Source organism: Dermochelys coriacea, chromosome 12 (genome assembly GCF_009764565.3).
Source record: "Dermochelys coriacea isolate rDerCor1 chromosome 12, rDerCor1.pri.v4, whole genome shotgun sequence".
In the NCBI taxonomy this organism is placed as follows: domain Eukaryota; kingdom Metazoa; phylum Chordata; order Testudines; family Dermochelyidae; genus Dermochelys; species Dermochelys coriacea.
In genome coordinates this window covers 9,453,112-9,468,547 of record NC_050079.1, presented here as the reverse complement: position 1 = coordinate 9,468,547, position 15,436 = coordinate 9,453,112, and the positions used below count along the sequence as shown (strand labels likewise).

Genomic DNA, 15,436 nt, shown 5'->3' with positions numbered 1-15,436 from the left:
AAACATGAATTTTCATTGCTGTTATTTGCAAGATCGTATTAATTGTAGTTTGGGGGCACTCCGAAAACCACCATTTTATTTGTCGAAATGTCTGTGAAGTCCCAAACTTTCATAAATTATAGTATGAACGATGAGTTAGCCAAAAATGTGCATCAGGAGCGCAGTAACCATTATTTCCTATTTATTATTCACCTTTTGTTATTCTCCTATTTGAGAAGTTTCAGTCATCCACTCAGAAAGCAGAGACAATACCATTTGATTTAAAATGACTTTTTGATCAAATTCAAAACTGAAAATTTCTTATTAAAAACATTTAAAAGAATAAATATAATAACCTGGGTGCAGTTTCATTCAAAGGCTGTGGTTTTGCCCAGGACAAGTGAGGACAAGCTGGAAGAGAACGAGGTTTTGGGTCTCCCAAGTGAGCCTCAAGCACCTTTGAATACCGATGAAGATGGTTACCTGTAATTCCATTACACAGACAAAGACAGAGTTACACAAATTTTATGTCCTCATAGTTTCTCAGGTATAAGATTTTCAAATATTTGTATTATACCAAACAGCACTGTGATTAAGAAAGGGAGTTTCTTATATAAAATGCCTTACAGCTAAACCTCATTCTTATAAATAATTAAAAAGTATCTTATAAAACAGAATTGTGAATGTACAATCAGTTGCCAGGCAACTTTAAAATCTCTAGCTTTTGATAGCATATTAGATAAAACTGAGTGCTTTAAATACACACTGTATCTATCAATTGGTGTTTGAACTTAGAAGAACAGTATACATTAGGAATATATGCAAGAGCTACTACTCCAAATTCTGTTTGCGTACAGTGCTACAGACAACAAAAACTGTGTATTTAAAATTACTTCATTGTAATTTTAACAATAACTGAAGTCTTTAAATATGTTCATACTCTGAAAATGCAATGTTAAGAAAACAGGAACATTCGGGGAGCCACTCCTATTTCCTGCAGTAACTCAGGATTAAGCTGGTACTAAATACTAGCAGGCTCTGTTAAGTAACCAACACTCTCACCTTCCATCCTCTCTGGAAGAGAGTATCCTGCTCCAGTTGGTGGTCGTTGTCTGTTTTCAGAATGACTGAGACTTGGTGGCATCACCCCATAGGAAGTGTACTGAAGAAGAGAATCTAGTAGCCAAAAGCAGTCTGTGTGGATTTAATGGCCCCCCGACCCCCCAAAATAACATACATTATGATACAGTTTGGACTTTAAAATAAATAAATAAGTAAATAAATAAAGAAGAAATCTGTTAGTTAAAATTTCTATGACTGAGTTTTAAATAGAATACCTAAAGCTTTAAAACCTGGTCAGTTTCTCTTTTTCTTTTTGCTTTACAAGTAGTAAAAGTATTAGGGTTGTTTCTCTTGGCATACCTAAGAAAAAATATCCCCATTTTCACATATGGGGTGGGTTTTAAAGTGTCGAAATTACAGCAAACTGTTCAATTTTAAAGGAAAATATTTTCTTCTTTTCTGAACTAAACAAACGTTTAGTTTTTAATGCTGAGAGTAGGTTATTCAGCAACTGCGTCAAGCAAGGGAACTTTGGTTTAGGCAAGACTTAGAGCTTTTGATGTCTCAAGTGAGGTATTCCCCAAAACAGCAAGTTATCTGCATGTATATGAAAGTTATCAATTTTACTGATGTGGAAATGTACAAAGCACAAAGCTTAAAACTTTGCTTTCATCATTTAGAGTCACAGCTGCAGCTGTTCTTACATGAACAAAGTATATTTTTGGTGGGAGATGATTCTGAAGGGCAGAGGTTCTCAACCTGGTGGTATGCCCCACAGAGGTGTGCCAAACAATTATCAGGGATCCCAACCACTCTGCTCTTCCCATATTGCTAAGTAGGATGGGGGTCCTGCCTAGACCCCAGCATCCCAGTTATAGGCAAGGCAGCTCCCACAGTGATCCCAATATAGAAAAGGGAGTTGTGATATGGGAAAAGCTGGGAAATGCTGCAGTAGCAAATTTCTTTCTGAGTGTTCTTTACACTTTAGTACTGCTCATGAGCACTGGTTTCAAATGTTGCTAAAACTGTCCTGGTCTTGCTGTAGAGCTTGCTGTTGCTAAAATTATGATCACAGGTCTCAAGCTCTCTGAAATTTTAGTTTGTAGAATAAGGACAAGTGAATCTTCTCATTCATTTTTAACATAGAGCCCCCACCACCTCAGAAAATAACCTCAGAACTTCTTTGCTTGAAGAGCTATTTGGTGGGAATGGAAGTTAATCTTCATAATCCTGATATCACTTAAACCCTCACCTTTGATTTTTAAAGAGGTCAGTCAACCACATTTTAAGGATTTGTATTCATATATGTGAAGAATTTAACATCTTAAGGTCAATGATGTCTTAAGCAGGAGATACAGCTCTTAATTCATAACTTAAAGGCAATTTAATGGAATTATTTAAAGCTTTCCAGTCTGCTTCCTACACAGAGTTACACCAAATATAACAGCATCAGTGTTCAAAAGGCACAGCATTCTATTACTTATATCATTGTTAAAATACCTGTCCTTGCAGGAAAGGCTTTTAATAACCTTTAGTGAACCTGTAAAGCTCTGGTGTCACCACAGTGTATTAATGATAAATTCTGGGCACCATATTAACAGAAAGATATCGAAAAAAAATAGAGGAAGTGATTTATGAGGAAAGATGGAAAAAGACCTTCATTAAGTGACAATTTTACATAAAACATGATAATCTACAAATATTTGTTGGGTTTGAAAATTTAGTCAGGAGATGAATTTTTTAATGTTATATACTGATGTATTACTTGTATTAAAAGGGATAAAATTAATAAAATGAAAATTAGGCTGAATATCAGGAAATATCTCTTGATACTGAGACCTACCAGACTGTAGCTTAGTCTCACAAGGGAAATCATAGAAAAACAACTGCTTCAGAATTTTATAATCTAGACTAGACAAAGCAGGGTTTGCAGGGAAATAGACTGTGTGATCAGATAAGTCTTTTACACCTCTAACTTTTATGATTCTATGAACCTATTACCTATCAATTTAAGGTTTCAGAGTAGCAGCCGTGTTAGTCTGTATTCGCAAAAAGAAAAGGAGTACTTGTGGCACCTTAGAGACTAACAAATTTATTAGAGCATAAGCTTTCGTGAGCTACAGCTCACTTCATCGGATGCATTTGGTGGAAAAAACAGAGGAGAGATTTATATACACACACACAGAGAACATGAAACAATGGGTTTATCATACACACTGTAAGGAGAGTGATCACTTAAGATAAGCCATCACCAACAGCAGGGGGGGGAAGGAGGAAAACCTTTCATGGTGACAAGCAGGTAGGCTAATTCCAGCAGTTAACAAGAATATCAGAGGAACAGTGGGGGGTGGGGTGGGGGGGAGAAATACCATGGGGAAATAGTTTTACTTTGTGTAATGACTCATCCATTCCCAGTCTCTATTCAAGCCTAAGTTAATTGTATCCAGTTTGCAAATTAATTCCAATTCAGCAGTCTCTCGTTGGAGTCTGTTTTTGAAGCTTTTTTGTTGAAGTATAGCCACTCTTAGGTCTGTGATCGAGTGACCAGAGAGATTGAAGTGTTCTCCAACTGGTTTTTGAATGTTATAATTCTTGACGTCTGATTTGTGTCCATTCATTCTTTTACGTAGAGACTGTCCAGTTTGGCCAATGTACATGGCAGAGGGGCATTGCTGGCACATGATGGCATATATCACATTGGTAGATGCGCAGGTGAACGAGCCTCTGATAGTGTGGCTGATGTGATTAGGCCCTATGATGGTATCCCCTGAATAGATATGTGGACAGAGTTGGCAACGGGCTTTGTTGCAAGGATAGGTTCCTGGGTTAGTGGTTCTGTTGTGTGGTGTGTGGTTGCTGGTGAGTATTTGCTTCAGATTGGGGGGCTGTCTGTAAGCAAGGACTGGTCTGTCTCCCAAGATCTGAGAGAGCGATGGCTCGTCCTTCAGGATAGGTTGTAGATCCTTGATGATGCGTTGGAGGGGTTTTAGTTGGGGGCTGAAGGTGATGGCTAGTGGCGTTCTGTTGTTTTCTTTGTTGGGCCTGTCCTGTAGTAGGTGACTTCTGGGTACTCTTCTGGCTCTGTCAATCTGTTTCTTCACTTCAGCAGGTGGGTACTGTAGTTGTAGGAATGCATGATAGAGATCTTGTAGGTGTTTGTCTCTGTCTGAGGGGTTGGAGCAAATGCGGTTATATCGTAGCGCTTGGCTGTAGACAATGGATCGAGTGGTATGATCTGGATGAAAGCTAGAGGCATGTAGGTAGGAATAGCGGTCAGTAGGTTTCCGATATAGGGTGGTGTTTATGTGACCATCGCTTATTAGCACCGTAGTGTCCAGGAAGTGGATCTCTTGTGTGGACTGGTCCAGGCTGAGGTTGATGGTGGGATGGAAATTGTTGAAATCATGGTGGAATTCCTCAAGAGCTTCTTTTCCATGGGTCCAGATGATGAAGATGTCATCAATGTAGCGCAAATAGAGTAGGGGCATTAGGGGACGAGAGCTGAGGAAGCGTTGTTCTAAGTCAGCCATAAAAATGTTGGCATACTGTGGGGCCATGCGAGTACCCATCGCAGTGCCGCTGATTTGAAGGTATACATTGTCACCAAATGTGAAATAGTTATGGGTCAGGACAAAGTCACAAAGTTCTGCCACCAGGTTAGCCGTGACAGTATCGGGGATACTGTTCCTGACGGCTTGTAGTCCATCTTTGTGTGGAATGTTGGTGTAGAGGGCTTCTACATCCATAGTGGCTAGGATGGTGTTTTTAGGAAGATCACCAATGGACTGTAGTTTCCTCAGGAAATCGGTGGTGTCTCGAAGATAGCTGGGAGTGCTGGTAACGAAGGGCCTGAGGAGGGAGTCTACATAGCCAGACAATCCTGCTGTCAGGGTGCCAATGCCTGAGATGATGGGGCGTCCAGGATTTCCAGGTTTATGGATCTTGGGTAGCAGATAGAATACCCCAGGTCCTGGCTCCAGGGGTGTGTCTGTGCGGATTTGTTCTTGTGCTTTTTCAGGGAGTTTCTTGAGCAAATGCTGTAGTTTCTTTTGGTAACTCTCAGTGGGATCAGAGGGTAATGGCTTGTAGAAAGTGGTGTTGGAGAGCTGCCTAGTAGCCTCTTGTTCATACTCTGACCTATTCATGATGACGACAGCACCTCCTTTGTCAGCCTTTTTGATTATGATGTCAGAGTTGTTTCTGAGGCTGTGGATGGCACTGTGTTCTGCATGGCTGAGGTTATGGGGTAAGCGATGCTGCTTTTCCACAATTTCAGCTCGTGCACGTCGGCGGAAGCAGTCTATGTAGAAATCCAGGCTGCTGTTTCGACCTTCAGGAGGAGTCCACCTAGAATCCTTCTTTTTGTAGTGTTGGCAGGAAGGTCTCTGTGGGTTAATATGTTGGTCAGAGGTGTTTTGGAAATATTCCTTGAGTCTGAGACGTCGAAAATAGGATTCTAGGTCACCACAGAACTGTATCATGTTCGTGGGGGTGGAGGGGCAAAAGGAGAGGCCCCGAGATAGGACAGATTCTTCCGCTGGGCTAAGAGTATAGTTGGATAGATTAACAATATTGCTGGGTGGGTTACGGGAACCATTGTTGTGGTCCCTTGTGGCATATAGTAGTTTAGATAGCTTAGTGTCCTTTTTCTTTTGTAGAGAATCAAAGTGTGTTTTGTAAATGGCTTGTCTAGTTTTTGTAAAGTCCAGCCACGAGGAAGTTTGTGTGGAAGGTTGGTTCTTTATGAGAGTATCCAGTTTTGAGAGCTCATTCTTAATCTTTCCCTGTTTGCTGTAGAGGATGTTGATTTCCCCATGGTATTTCTCCCCCCCACCCCACCCCACCCCCCACTGTTCCTCTGATATTCTTGTTAACTGCTGGAATTAGCCTACCTGCTTGTCACCATGAAAGGTTTTCCTCCTTCCCCCCCCTGCTGCTGGTGATGGCTTATCTTAAGTGATCACTCTCCTTACAGTGTGTATGATAAACCCATTGTTTCATGTTCTCTGTGTGTGTGTATATAAATCTCTCCTCTGTTTTTTCCACCAAATGCATCCGATGAAGTGAGCTGTAGCTCACGAAAGCTTATGCTCTAATAAATTTGTTAGTCTCTAAGGTGCCACAAGTACTCCTTTTCTTCTATCAATTTAAATAATTAATGGTTCTTCAAGGAACAATCTTTAATTTCTCACAGAGTTACCATAGCTGTTCTGTGTGAGATGCAGAGTAAAATAGGGCAGCACAGCTGGGAAGTCCAGTTATATTATAAATCTACACTGAAACATGCTCTGAAAAGGATAAAGGCTAATAAGTCCTTAAGTTTTGCTAGACCTACTGATAAACAGTAATGCAAAAATACACTTTAAATGACAATTATACTATGCAAATGGCATTATAAAAATAGGATCATGGAGTACTATATTTGTGTCTCAATGACTCCAAATCAGACATGCCCTCAATTTACAAGAAAAAAAAAAGTTTTTTAACCGCTAATCCTGGAAATCCACCCTGATATATCAAAGTAATGCTATGTTCTATTAGAAACAGGTTAAGAATAGAGACAAGAATCTGTATAAGTACAAGTTTCAGAGTAGCAGCCATGTTAGTCTGTATTTGCAAAAAGAAAAGGAGTACTTGTGGCACCTTAGAGACTAACAAATTTATTAGAGCATAAGCTTTCGTGAGCTACAGCTCACTTCATCGGATGCCATCCGATGAAGTGAGCTGTAGCTCACGAAAGCTTATGCTCTAATAAATTTGTTAGTTTCTAAGGTGCCACAAGTACTCCTTTTCTTTTTGTATAAGTACAAGGATCAGAACAACTGGATATAATGAGGTCATTTTACAAAGTTACTCTTCTAGCCATAATTGGATTTTACAAATATACTAGATAGAGCATACTCAATACAGCTATGAAGAAATCAAATTGTCCTGTGATTGGTGGCATTCAGATTTTTTTTCTTAGCAAGTATAAATTTTGCTGATGGGAGCTGTAAACCAGCCAACTCCGCAGGTGTCAGTATATAAAAGCAAGTCATTCTGCATATCACAGTTCATATACCTTTTTGCCGATGACTATCATCTAAGCAGTTAGAGTCTCCATACAGAACTAGTCTGCCTCCACCTTCAAAAGGAATTTGGTACAGTCCCAAAATGGGGACATTTTCAACTACAGCAGTCTCCTGCTTTAAAACTTCCAGACCTAGAACAGAGGGAGAAGGAATTTTAAATTTTGCTAAAAGCCATATGCAATTTAAACCTTCCCCCCCTCCACGATACACAATCCCCCACACTTTACAAGTTATAAATAATAAACATTCAAGAAATGCAGTTTCTTGGCTCTTAATTTGAGATTACATTCATGAGAAAATTTCCTAGACAAATTTGGCAACAAATAAAAACACTCCAAGGCCTTGGTTTTGTAATTCCCCCACTGAGTTTATTTTCTTTACTTTAGTGCAGTTGCAGCATCAAGACTCAAGTGTTTCACTGTCTTGAATGTTCTTTAATGATAAATCCTAAAATTTCACCTACAATTCCCCTAATTTCCCAAGTTTTAAAATAGTAGATAATTAAGGTTTTCTACATAAGATTTTTTTTCCATTAGAAAGAGTGAATTTTTTTGTGAAGAGTTTAAAGGGACTTTATGAAATTAATTTCTTGCAACGGCGTGCAATATCTACTAATTTAAACACTGACCATTACAACACATATTGCTTAACATCCACATACATGGCTGCTATGTTTAAATATTATTAGAAGCCAAGCACCGTTCAAGCAAGAACCAAGAATACAGTAGTCTCAAAGTAAGGAATTCCCTCTCTTTGTAAAGAGCAACAAAATGGAATTTCTAACTGAAGAATGTTAATATACGTGTTTAATAGTAGGGGTTATGAGGAATAAAGGTAATGGCTTTCCAGTGTGTGCATCTCATTGTTTATGCACTACAAACTTCTGGTGTATTTAAACTCCTGTTAAACTTTCAATTTATGAACAAAATACTAAGTTTATAATGGAGAAATATGCCAAAAAAAATTTTTTACCTAACTCACATGCTTTCCCCCTATTTTCTCTTTTGTTTTAACTCTTACCTACTTTCACTTTTTTCTGTTTCTATTTAAAAAAACAAAACAAAACAGATTTCATTGTCAAGTTCTGCTATGGCTCAATGATGTCTTATGAGGCAGTTGCAATAACAATCTAAAAAGCAACTTTATAAGGATATTCAGATGCTTGTCACTTACAAGATTGAGAGTCTCCTAATGATTAATGGCTATTTAAATGGATGGCTTGTAAACAGAATATTTGCACCTAAATTGAAACTAGTTGTATATGGAAAGGAAGAAAAACCAAAGAGACAGGTGGTGGTATGGATACATTTATCAAAAAAGCAAAAACTATTTAGTTTAAAATCAGGCACTCGTAACTCAAAAGGCCACTAACTCTACACTGTAAGATACATTCAAACTTTTAGTTAATGATAAATAAAAAGGAAAAAAAAAATTCATGATCCATAAAGAAACAAAACGTATTATAAAATATGCATAACATTACTTTTTGGTAAAATGCTTCTCTGCTTCCAATCTGAGATTATTTGAAGAACTGAAACAGCAATGTAAACTCCAAAAACCCAATGATTGCAAATTCCTCCAGTTAACACATTATCTCCAGACTAGACTAGAAAAACATACAGCAATGTCTTTCTTTTGAAGGTGAACTAAAAGGGATTCAGAAAAATAAGAAGACCTAACAAACTAATTACCAAACTTCATGCATCTCTGAATGATGCTGAAATATATGTCAACATAAAAAACGACAACACAGAGCTCCTGAGTACTAAACATCTTCCAAAATACCCACACAACTCAGCTTTTCTCCACTGTGGCAGAATTCTAATGGAAAGTTATTATATGCCTCTTTTACATCCTAGTAATCATCAACAAAATAAACTCAAAGTCCTAACTTCATCTGAAGAGGACAAAGACATGTTAGTTACAACACACACATCTTCTGTGACTGCCCACAGATTAAAACACTCTAGTCATATATACATAAAAATTCACAGGAAACTTCTGACAAAGTATGATAAAAAAGGAATTTATTACATCCTGGAAGATATTCTGCTGAATCACAGAATCATAGAAATGTAGGGCTGGAAGGGACCTCCAAAGATCATCAAGTCCATACCTCTGTGCTGAGGCAGGATTAAGTAAACCTAGACCATCTCTGACAGGTGCTTGTCCAAACTGTTCTTAAAAACCTCCAATGATGGGGATTCCACAGCCTCTCTCTGAACTCTTCCACAGCTTAACTACTTTATATGTGGAAAGTTTTTCCTAATATCTAACCTAAGTCCCCCTTATTGAAGATTAAACCTATTACTTCTTGTCCTTCCTCCAGTGGACATAGAGAATTATTGATCACCATCCTCTTTATAACAGCTCTTAACATATTTGAAGAGTTACCAGGTCCCATCCCCATCCCCAATCTTCTTTTCTTAAGACTAAACATACCCAGTTTTTTAAGCCTTTCCTAATAGGTCAGGTTTTTCAAACTACTTATTTTTGTTGCTCTTCTCTGGACTCTCCAATTTATCCACCTCTTTCCTAAAGTGTGGCACCCAGAACTGAACACAGCATTGCAGTTGAAGCCTCACCAGTGCCAAGTAGAGCAAGGCAATTACCTCCTGTCTTACATATGACACACTTTTAAATATACCCCAGAATGATATCAGTCTCTTTTTTGCAACTGTATCACACTGCTGACTCATATTCAATTTGTGATCCACTATAGCCCCCAGATCCCTTTCAGCAGTAGTACCACTTAGCCAGTTATTCCCCATTTTGTAGTGGTACATATGATTTTTCCTTCCTAAATGAAGTACTTTGCACTTGTCTTTATTAAATTTCATCTTGTTGATTTCAGACCAATTATCCAATTTGTAAAGGTCATTTTGAATTCTAATCTTGTCCTCCAAAGTGCTTACAACCCTGCCCATCTTCGGGTCATCCACAAATTTTAGAAGCATGCTCTCCATGCCATTATCCAAGTCATGAATGAAAATAGTGACTAGTACTAGACCCAGGACTAACTCCGGCAGGACACCACTAGATATGCCCTCCTAGTTTGACAGTGAACCATTGATAACTAGTCTTTGAGTATGGTCTTTCAACCAGTTATGCACCACCTTACAGTAACTTCATTCAGACTACATTTCTCTAGTTTTCTTATGAGAGTATCATGCGGGACTGGGTCAAAAGTCTTATTAAAATCAGGATGTATCACGTCCACGGCTTCCCCCATCCACTAGGCCAATAACTCCATAGAAGAAGGAAATTAAGTTGATTTGGCAGGATTTATTCTTGACAAATCCATGCTGGCTATTTCTTATAGCCCTATTATCGTCTACGTGTTTACAAATTGATTGCTTAATAGTTTGTTCCAGTATCTTTCCAAGTATTAAAGTTAAGCTGACTGGTCTATAATCCCCTAGCTCCTCTTTAATCTTGCTTTTTAAGATAGGTACTGTTTGCCTTTCTTCAGTCCTCTGGGACCTCACTTGTCCTCCATGAGTTCTCAAAGATAACTGTTAACAACAAAATGTGATACTTGTTCAAAACATTAGCTATAGCTGTATGACAAATGCATCACCAACTTATGGCTTGGAAAAGAAAATGCTACAACTGAGCTATAGCTAAAGATAATATAAAAAAATAGAAAATACAGTCAAATTCGATAGGACCAAGTCTGAGTTTAAAGACATTTAGACTTCAGCTATCACACAGTCTGAAGTAAAACTGCACAAAACCACACGCAGAAAGGACACTAATAATTACCTATGCACCCAGATGCACACACAATTTCTGCTGCATCTGTAAGTGTATATACAGATATACAGAGACAGCAGTATTACAATAAATATTTGTGTATATAGTTGCATATAACTGTCTTGTATTAAAAGCATGCCTGTACCTGTGTCCTAAGCTGTGTGTAAGAACGCTATACCAAAAGAAACAACCTATCTATTGAATTACTCTGTATATTTTTGGTAACTTTTGCACTCAATTATAAATGTTTACCTGTATACCGACCTAGAAATACCATTAATAATAAATAAAAATAAAAATAAGGAAATGCAGCTGTATACCTTGGTCCTTAAAAGTGTGTGAAATTACAATGCCATCTTCTGGAAACTTAGCAATACTGCATCCTGATGCATAATTCACTGAAAAAACAGACATATGAAGTTACAATGCACAGACTAACAATGAATGCTCTTTCCCCCCACCCCATTATTCAGTTAACTGTGAAGGTCAATAAAGAAAAGAAATGCATCAATCAAGCTTATATGAGTTCTCATATTCTGATTAAAATCACCATATAATCTGCATAAGGGTTTTTTTTTTCAATTAACTACTAAAGAATATCCAAGAAAAGCTTTCAAATATTTAATTTCATATATTTCACTCAAGTGTACTTTCATTTTAGAAGTTACAATGTTATAATCTTTTCCAAACCCAAAAGAGAAGCTTAATTATTTTATCTTTTACAAGCAGCTGTTATCACTATGAAGGATAATTATTATTTGTATTCCAATGGCCCCCACCAACAATCAGGGATTGTACAAACAAAATTAGAGGCAGTCCCTGATCTGAAGAGCTCACAATCTAAATAAACAGAATAGACAAAGGATGTGAAAAAAAGGAAACAACACACAAGTAGAAGATTGGAAACTAATGCAAAGGGAGATTAAGTGACTTGTTCAATGTCAACCATAAAGTCTGTGGCAGAGCCATAAAATGATTCCAGATTTCTTGAGCCCCCGTCCAGTGTCTTTCACCACAAGACTATCCATCATAATAGCTATAACTTCAAACAATGAAAAATATCAATCAATATGGGTAGACATATTTAAATCAATCAATTATGGGTAGAGAATTCAAAAGTCAAGAGGACAAGATGTGCTAAAGAACATCCAAAATTTATATACACATGTCAAAAGTGGAATGTTTTGAGGAGTGACTCCAAACATGAATTTTTTTTTAAAGAGAAAACTTCAAAATTCAATTTAAAATATTAAGTTAAAACAGGACAAACCTGAAACTTGATATCTGTATATTTATAATTAGTAAGTAATTATAATTTAAAATTAGAAAATAAATAAAACACTAAGCACTACATCTGGAATGCAAGTACAAAGAAGACCATAGAGTTTATTATACAGATATTAAACTAAAATCTTCTAATAGATTTTTTCATATAATTTCATAGGGGTGTTAGAGTTGCAGCATCTCTGAAAGTCACATGTCCCATAAGTATAACTATTTCCCCAAAGAAAATACTATTCTTGGAGTAATCAAGTATTGTATTCCATGACTTACTTTCATGGTTTGCCATGGTAAAATCTCCTTCGTACAGCCCATCACTAAAGGCCATGTTCCAGACAGAGAGAAGATCATTGAGAGCTGGAATATTAGCACCTCCAGTATCTGGCATCCACCACTGCCTACAAAAATTAAGAGCATGACACAGGTTATTAGTATAGGAGATCCAAAATTTTGTTTCATGACAGAAGTCCAGTATCTCCCTGGATGATATTCAGAATGCACCAAAGCAATCAGTAAATTCAAGGACATAAATGTTAATGTTTATTTGGTGGTGACAGTTTGAACACTAAGACTGTGATTTTCAAAGAGGTCTGAAGTGCGTTATGTTCCCAAATCCCATTGCATTTCTATGGGATATAGGCACCTCACTCCCTTAGGCTCCTTTGAAAATCCCAGCCTAAGTTAATTAACATTACAAATGTGAAATTCTCAACGTGGTCCAGCTTTACAGTGAAACGAAGTGTGCTTTAGCAGAACAGGACAAAAAACACCTTGAAATAAAATATTTTGACACGTCTACTTGGTTTGGCAAGGAAGGAAAAAAGCCAATGGCCCAAATCATTTAAAAGCTGTCTGAGAGAATAAGGAACTTCTGATGTCTCCAATAACAGAAAATATTGTTTGTTAACAATTGGTTGGATAATTTCTAGGTTAAAAATAACACAAAGCTGACTGATGAGTTTTCTAATCTTTAGTTATTTTTAACCCACAAATATTAAATTTTCCATTATTAGTGATGCTAACGTATTTCCCCTTTATAAAATATATAGGAATTATTTCAGATATTTGAATACTGGGTCACTTAGCTAACTGATACCATTCAGAATTATGCTCTCCTTCCCATTCTCCTCCCAAAAACTGACAACTGAGAACTTTTTTTTAAGTAGACATTGCTTTTTCTAGTCTCCATATTTGTGATATATGTTGCCTTAATATTATATATACATTTACAGCAATTGCTGTTAAAAACGTGCCATTTGATAAAGACAAAGTGAATTTAGCATCTGCAGTATTCCCTTCCTTATACATATTATGGGAAAGAGTGCAAATACTAAAATAATGTTACTTCATTATCTAAGACAATTGACAAGTTTATTTTTTTTTATGATGACCTCCTTATAAAGAGCAATTAAGTTGTGGTTCCCACAGGCCCTCCCCCACAAACTGATACCTTGTGTTTTCATCGTAGAACTTGACTTTTCTCATCACTGAAGTGTTGTACCAATCACTGAACACTATTAGCGAGAGTCCATTATCAACATCCCTCCTTAGCTTGGTGATTTCTTCAGGAAAATATTCTTCCTCACTGTCCACCATCAGTAAGGTCCCTACATAAACAAAGCAAACAGAATTCATAATCTCTGAAGATCTAACCAATGTATTGTTACCTCTATCTACAGAACTCATGCAGAAGGTAGCATCTGTGCAGTGTCCCCATGCTGTCCTAACAATATGCTCCAAACTGACTTGAAGGAGCCATCTTTAAGGGTGTCAGTCTCATTTCCTTTCAATCCCTAGTTTCTTTCAAAAATGCCAATAATAAGTGTCAATTTTAATAATGGTTTCTAGGATGTAGGTACTGGATTAAGACCACCAACTCCTTTAATGTGTCATGCTACAGAGGAAGTTATGGTAAGGAATAAAGGATGCACTGATAGTGACTCTATAGTTATGTTTTAGCCAAGATTTTCCCTTTGACAAGACCTTAAAATCTCTCAAACAAAATCAGTGACTTGCCAGCATAAGCAGGAACATACAGCCATTAAAACAGGAAGTGACTTGCCAGCATAAGCAGGAACATACAGCCATTAAAACATATTCTTTCAACAATATGTGTAAGAAAATACCAACATGAAAACAACTCAGTAGTGAATATTACATGGATCAGCGTTTATTTTGAAGCTGTGCATATGTAGGGGAAGAAGAGGAATTCTGTAACATCTCTAATGTAAATTCACAAACCAGTGATTAAGTCTTTACATGAGACAGATTGGGTATCCTTTAATATGTAATGCTTCTTACTTTGATGATAAGTTTAATTTTTATGCTTGATAATACAAGAATGAAGAATAATCCTGGCCAAAGACACAGTAAAGATTTGAATAGTAATTGCTTGCTTTAATACAGAAGACTATAAGCTTAGTGATCTATCTCCATGTTTTCCTTCTGTTCAAATACAATCTTTTATTACTCTAGCTGCTGTGAAGTCGTAATAGCCAGATTAAAAAAAATATTGAGACTTCTTGTTGCTTTTTTGATGCAGAAAATTAAAAAACGGTCTTGGTTATTTCATTTAGATATGCCCCTGAGTATGTCACAATGTTATTATAAATAATCAAACAAAATAAGAAGGTGATTTATTTGCCCCACAGGAAATGTAATTGGAAAAATATACTTGTATACCCTGGAATAAACAACTGACATGTTAACTTGCTACTAGTTATCGAGGCACCTTAATTCTTCACTCTCTCTGTAATAAAACATTTCCTAATAAGAGGTACATTAACATTATTATTTCTTTCTTCCGATATTGCGAGAGCTCTTCTTTCAAAGCTGTCTATTGGAATTGTTTTTCCCCTCCTATTTGCTTTGTTGTATATAAAATGGTAATAGGACAAAAGCATTTCAACTGGAAGTGTTAACAAACTGCAGCATCACCAAGAACACAGAAGAGAATCCCATCGCCTCCTACCCCTTCTGCAAATGAAGTCCTTATACAGAAAACGCTATTCAATATATATTGGACAGTTGAGTAGAATGAACATCAAATTCATTTCCACTTTTGACTGAAGGTAGTTTTGTATATTTATCCATATGTGACAGGATAACATTTATAGTTTACACACTTATGCAAAAAAACAGTTCTAGTCCAATTTCTGAAAGCCCAGCAGGTCATTTGCTTTTTCAGTGAATGCTGTTACAGTTTAACTCATATAGGGATTTCCATTAACAACCCAATTTGAAGAATTTAATATTTAGAGTATTTAAATGTATGAGGCTGAAACAAA

The 15,436-nt window shown here is 36.9% G+C and overlaps 1 protein-coding gene across 6 annotated transcripts in view; it reads right to left on the bottom strand.

The window, feature by feature from the left end:
- Nucleotides 1-15,436, bottom strand: part of MBTPS1 (membrane bound transcription factor peptidase, site 1) — a 50,659-nt gene that overhangs the window by 3,126 nt on the left and 32,097 nt on the right. For all 6 annotated transcript variants that reach the window (XM_038368562.2, XM_043495041.1, XM_038368565.2 and 3 more), the window contains exons 16-21: nt 13,600-13,756; nt 12,423-12,547; nt 11,189-11,266; nt 7,103-7,243; nt 1,042-1,173; nt 336-462 (exon numbers count right to left, since the gene is read on the bottom strand). In XM_038368562.2, the coding sequence (XP_038224490.1) occupies nt 336-462; nt 1,042-1,173; nt 7,103-7,243; nt 11,189-11,266; nt 12,423-12,547; nt 13,600-13,756 (760 nt within the window). The remainder of the gene's footprint in view (nt 1-335; nt 463-1,041; nt 1,174-7,102; nt 7,244-11,188; nt 11,267-12,422; nt 12,548-13,599; nt 13,757-15,436) is intronic.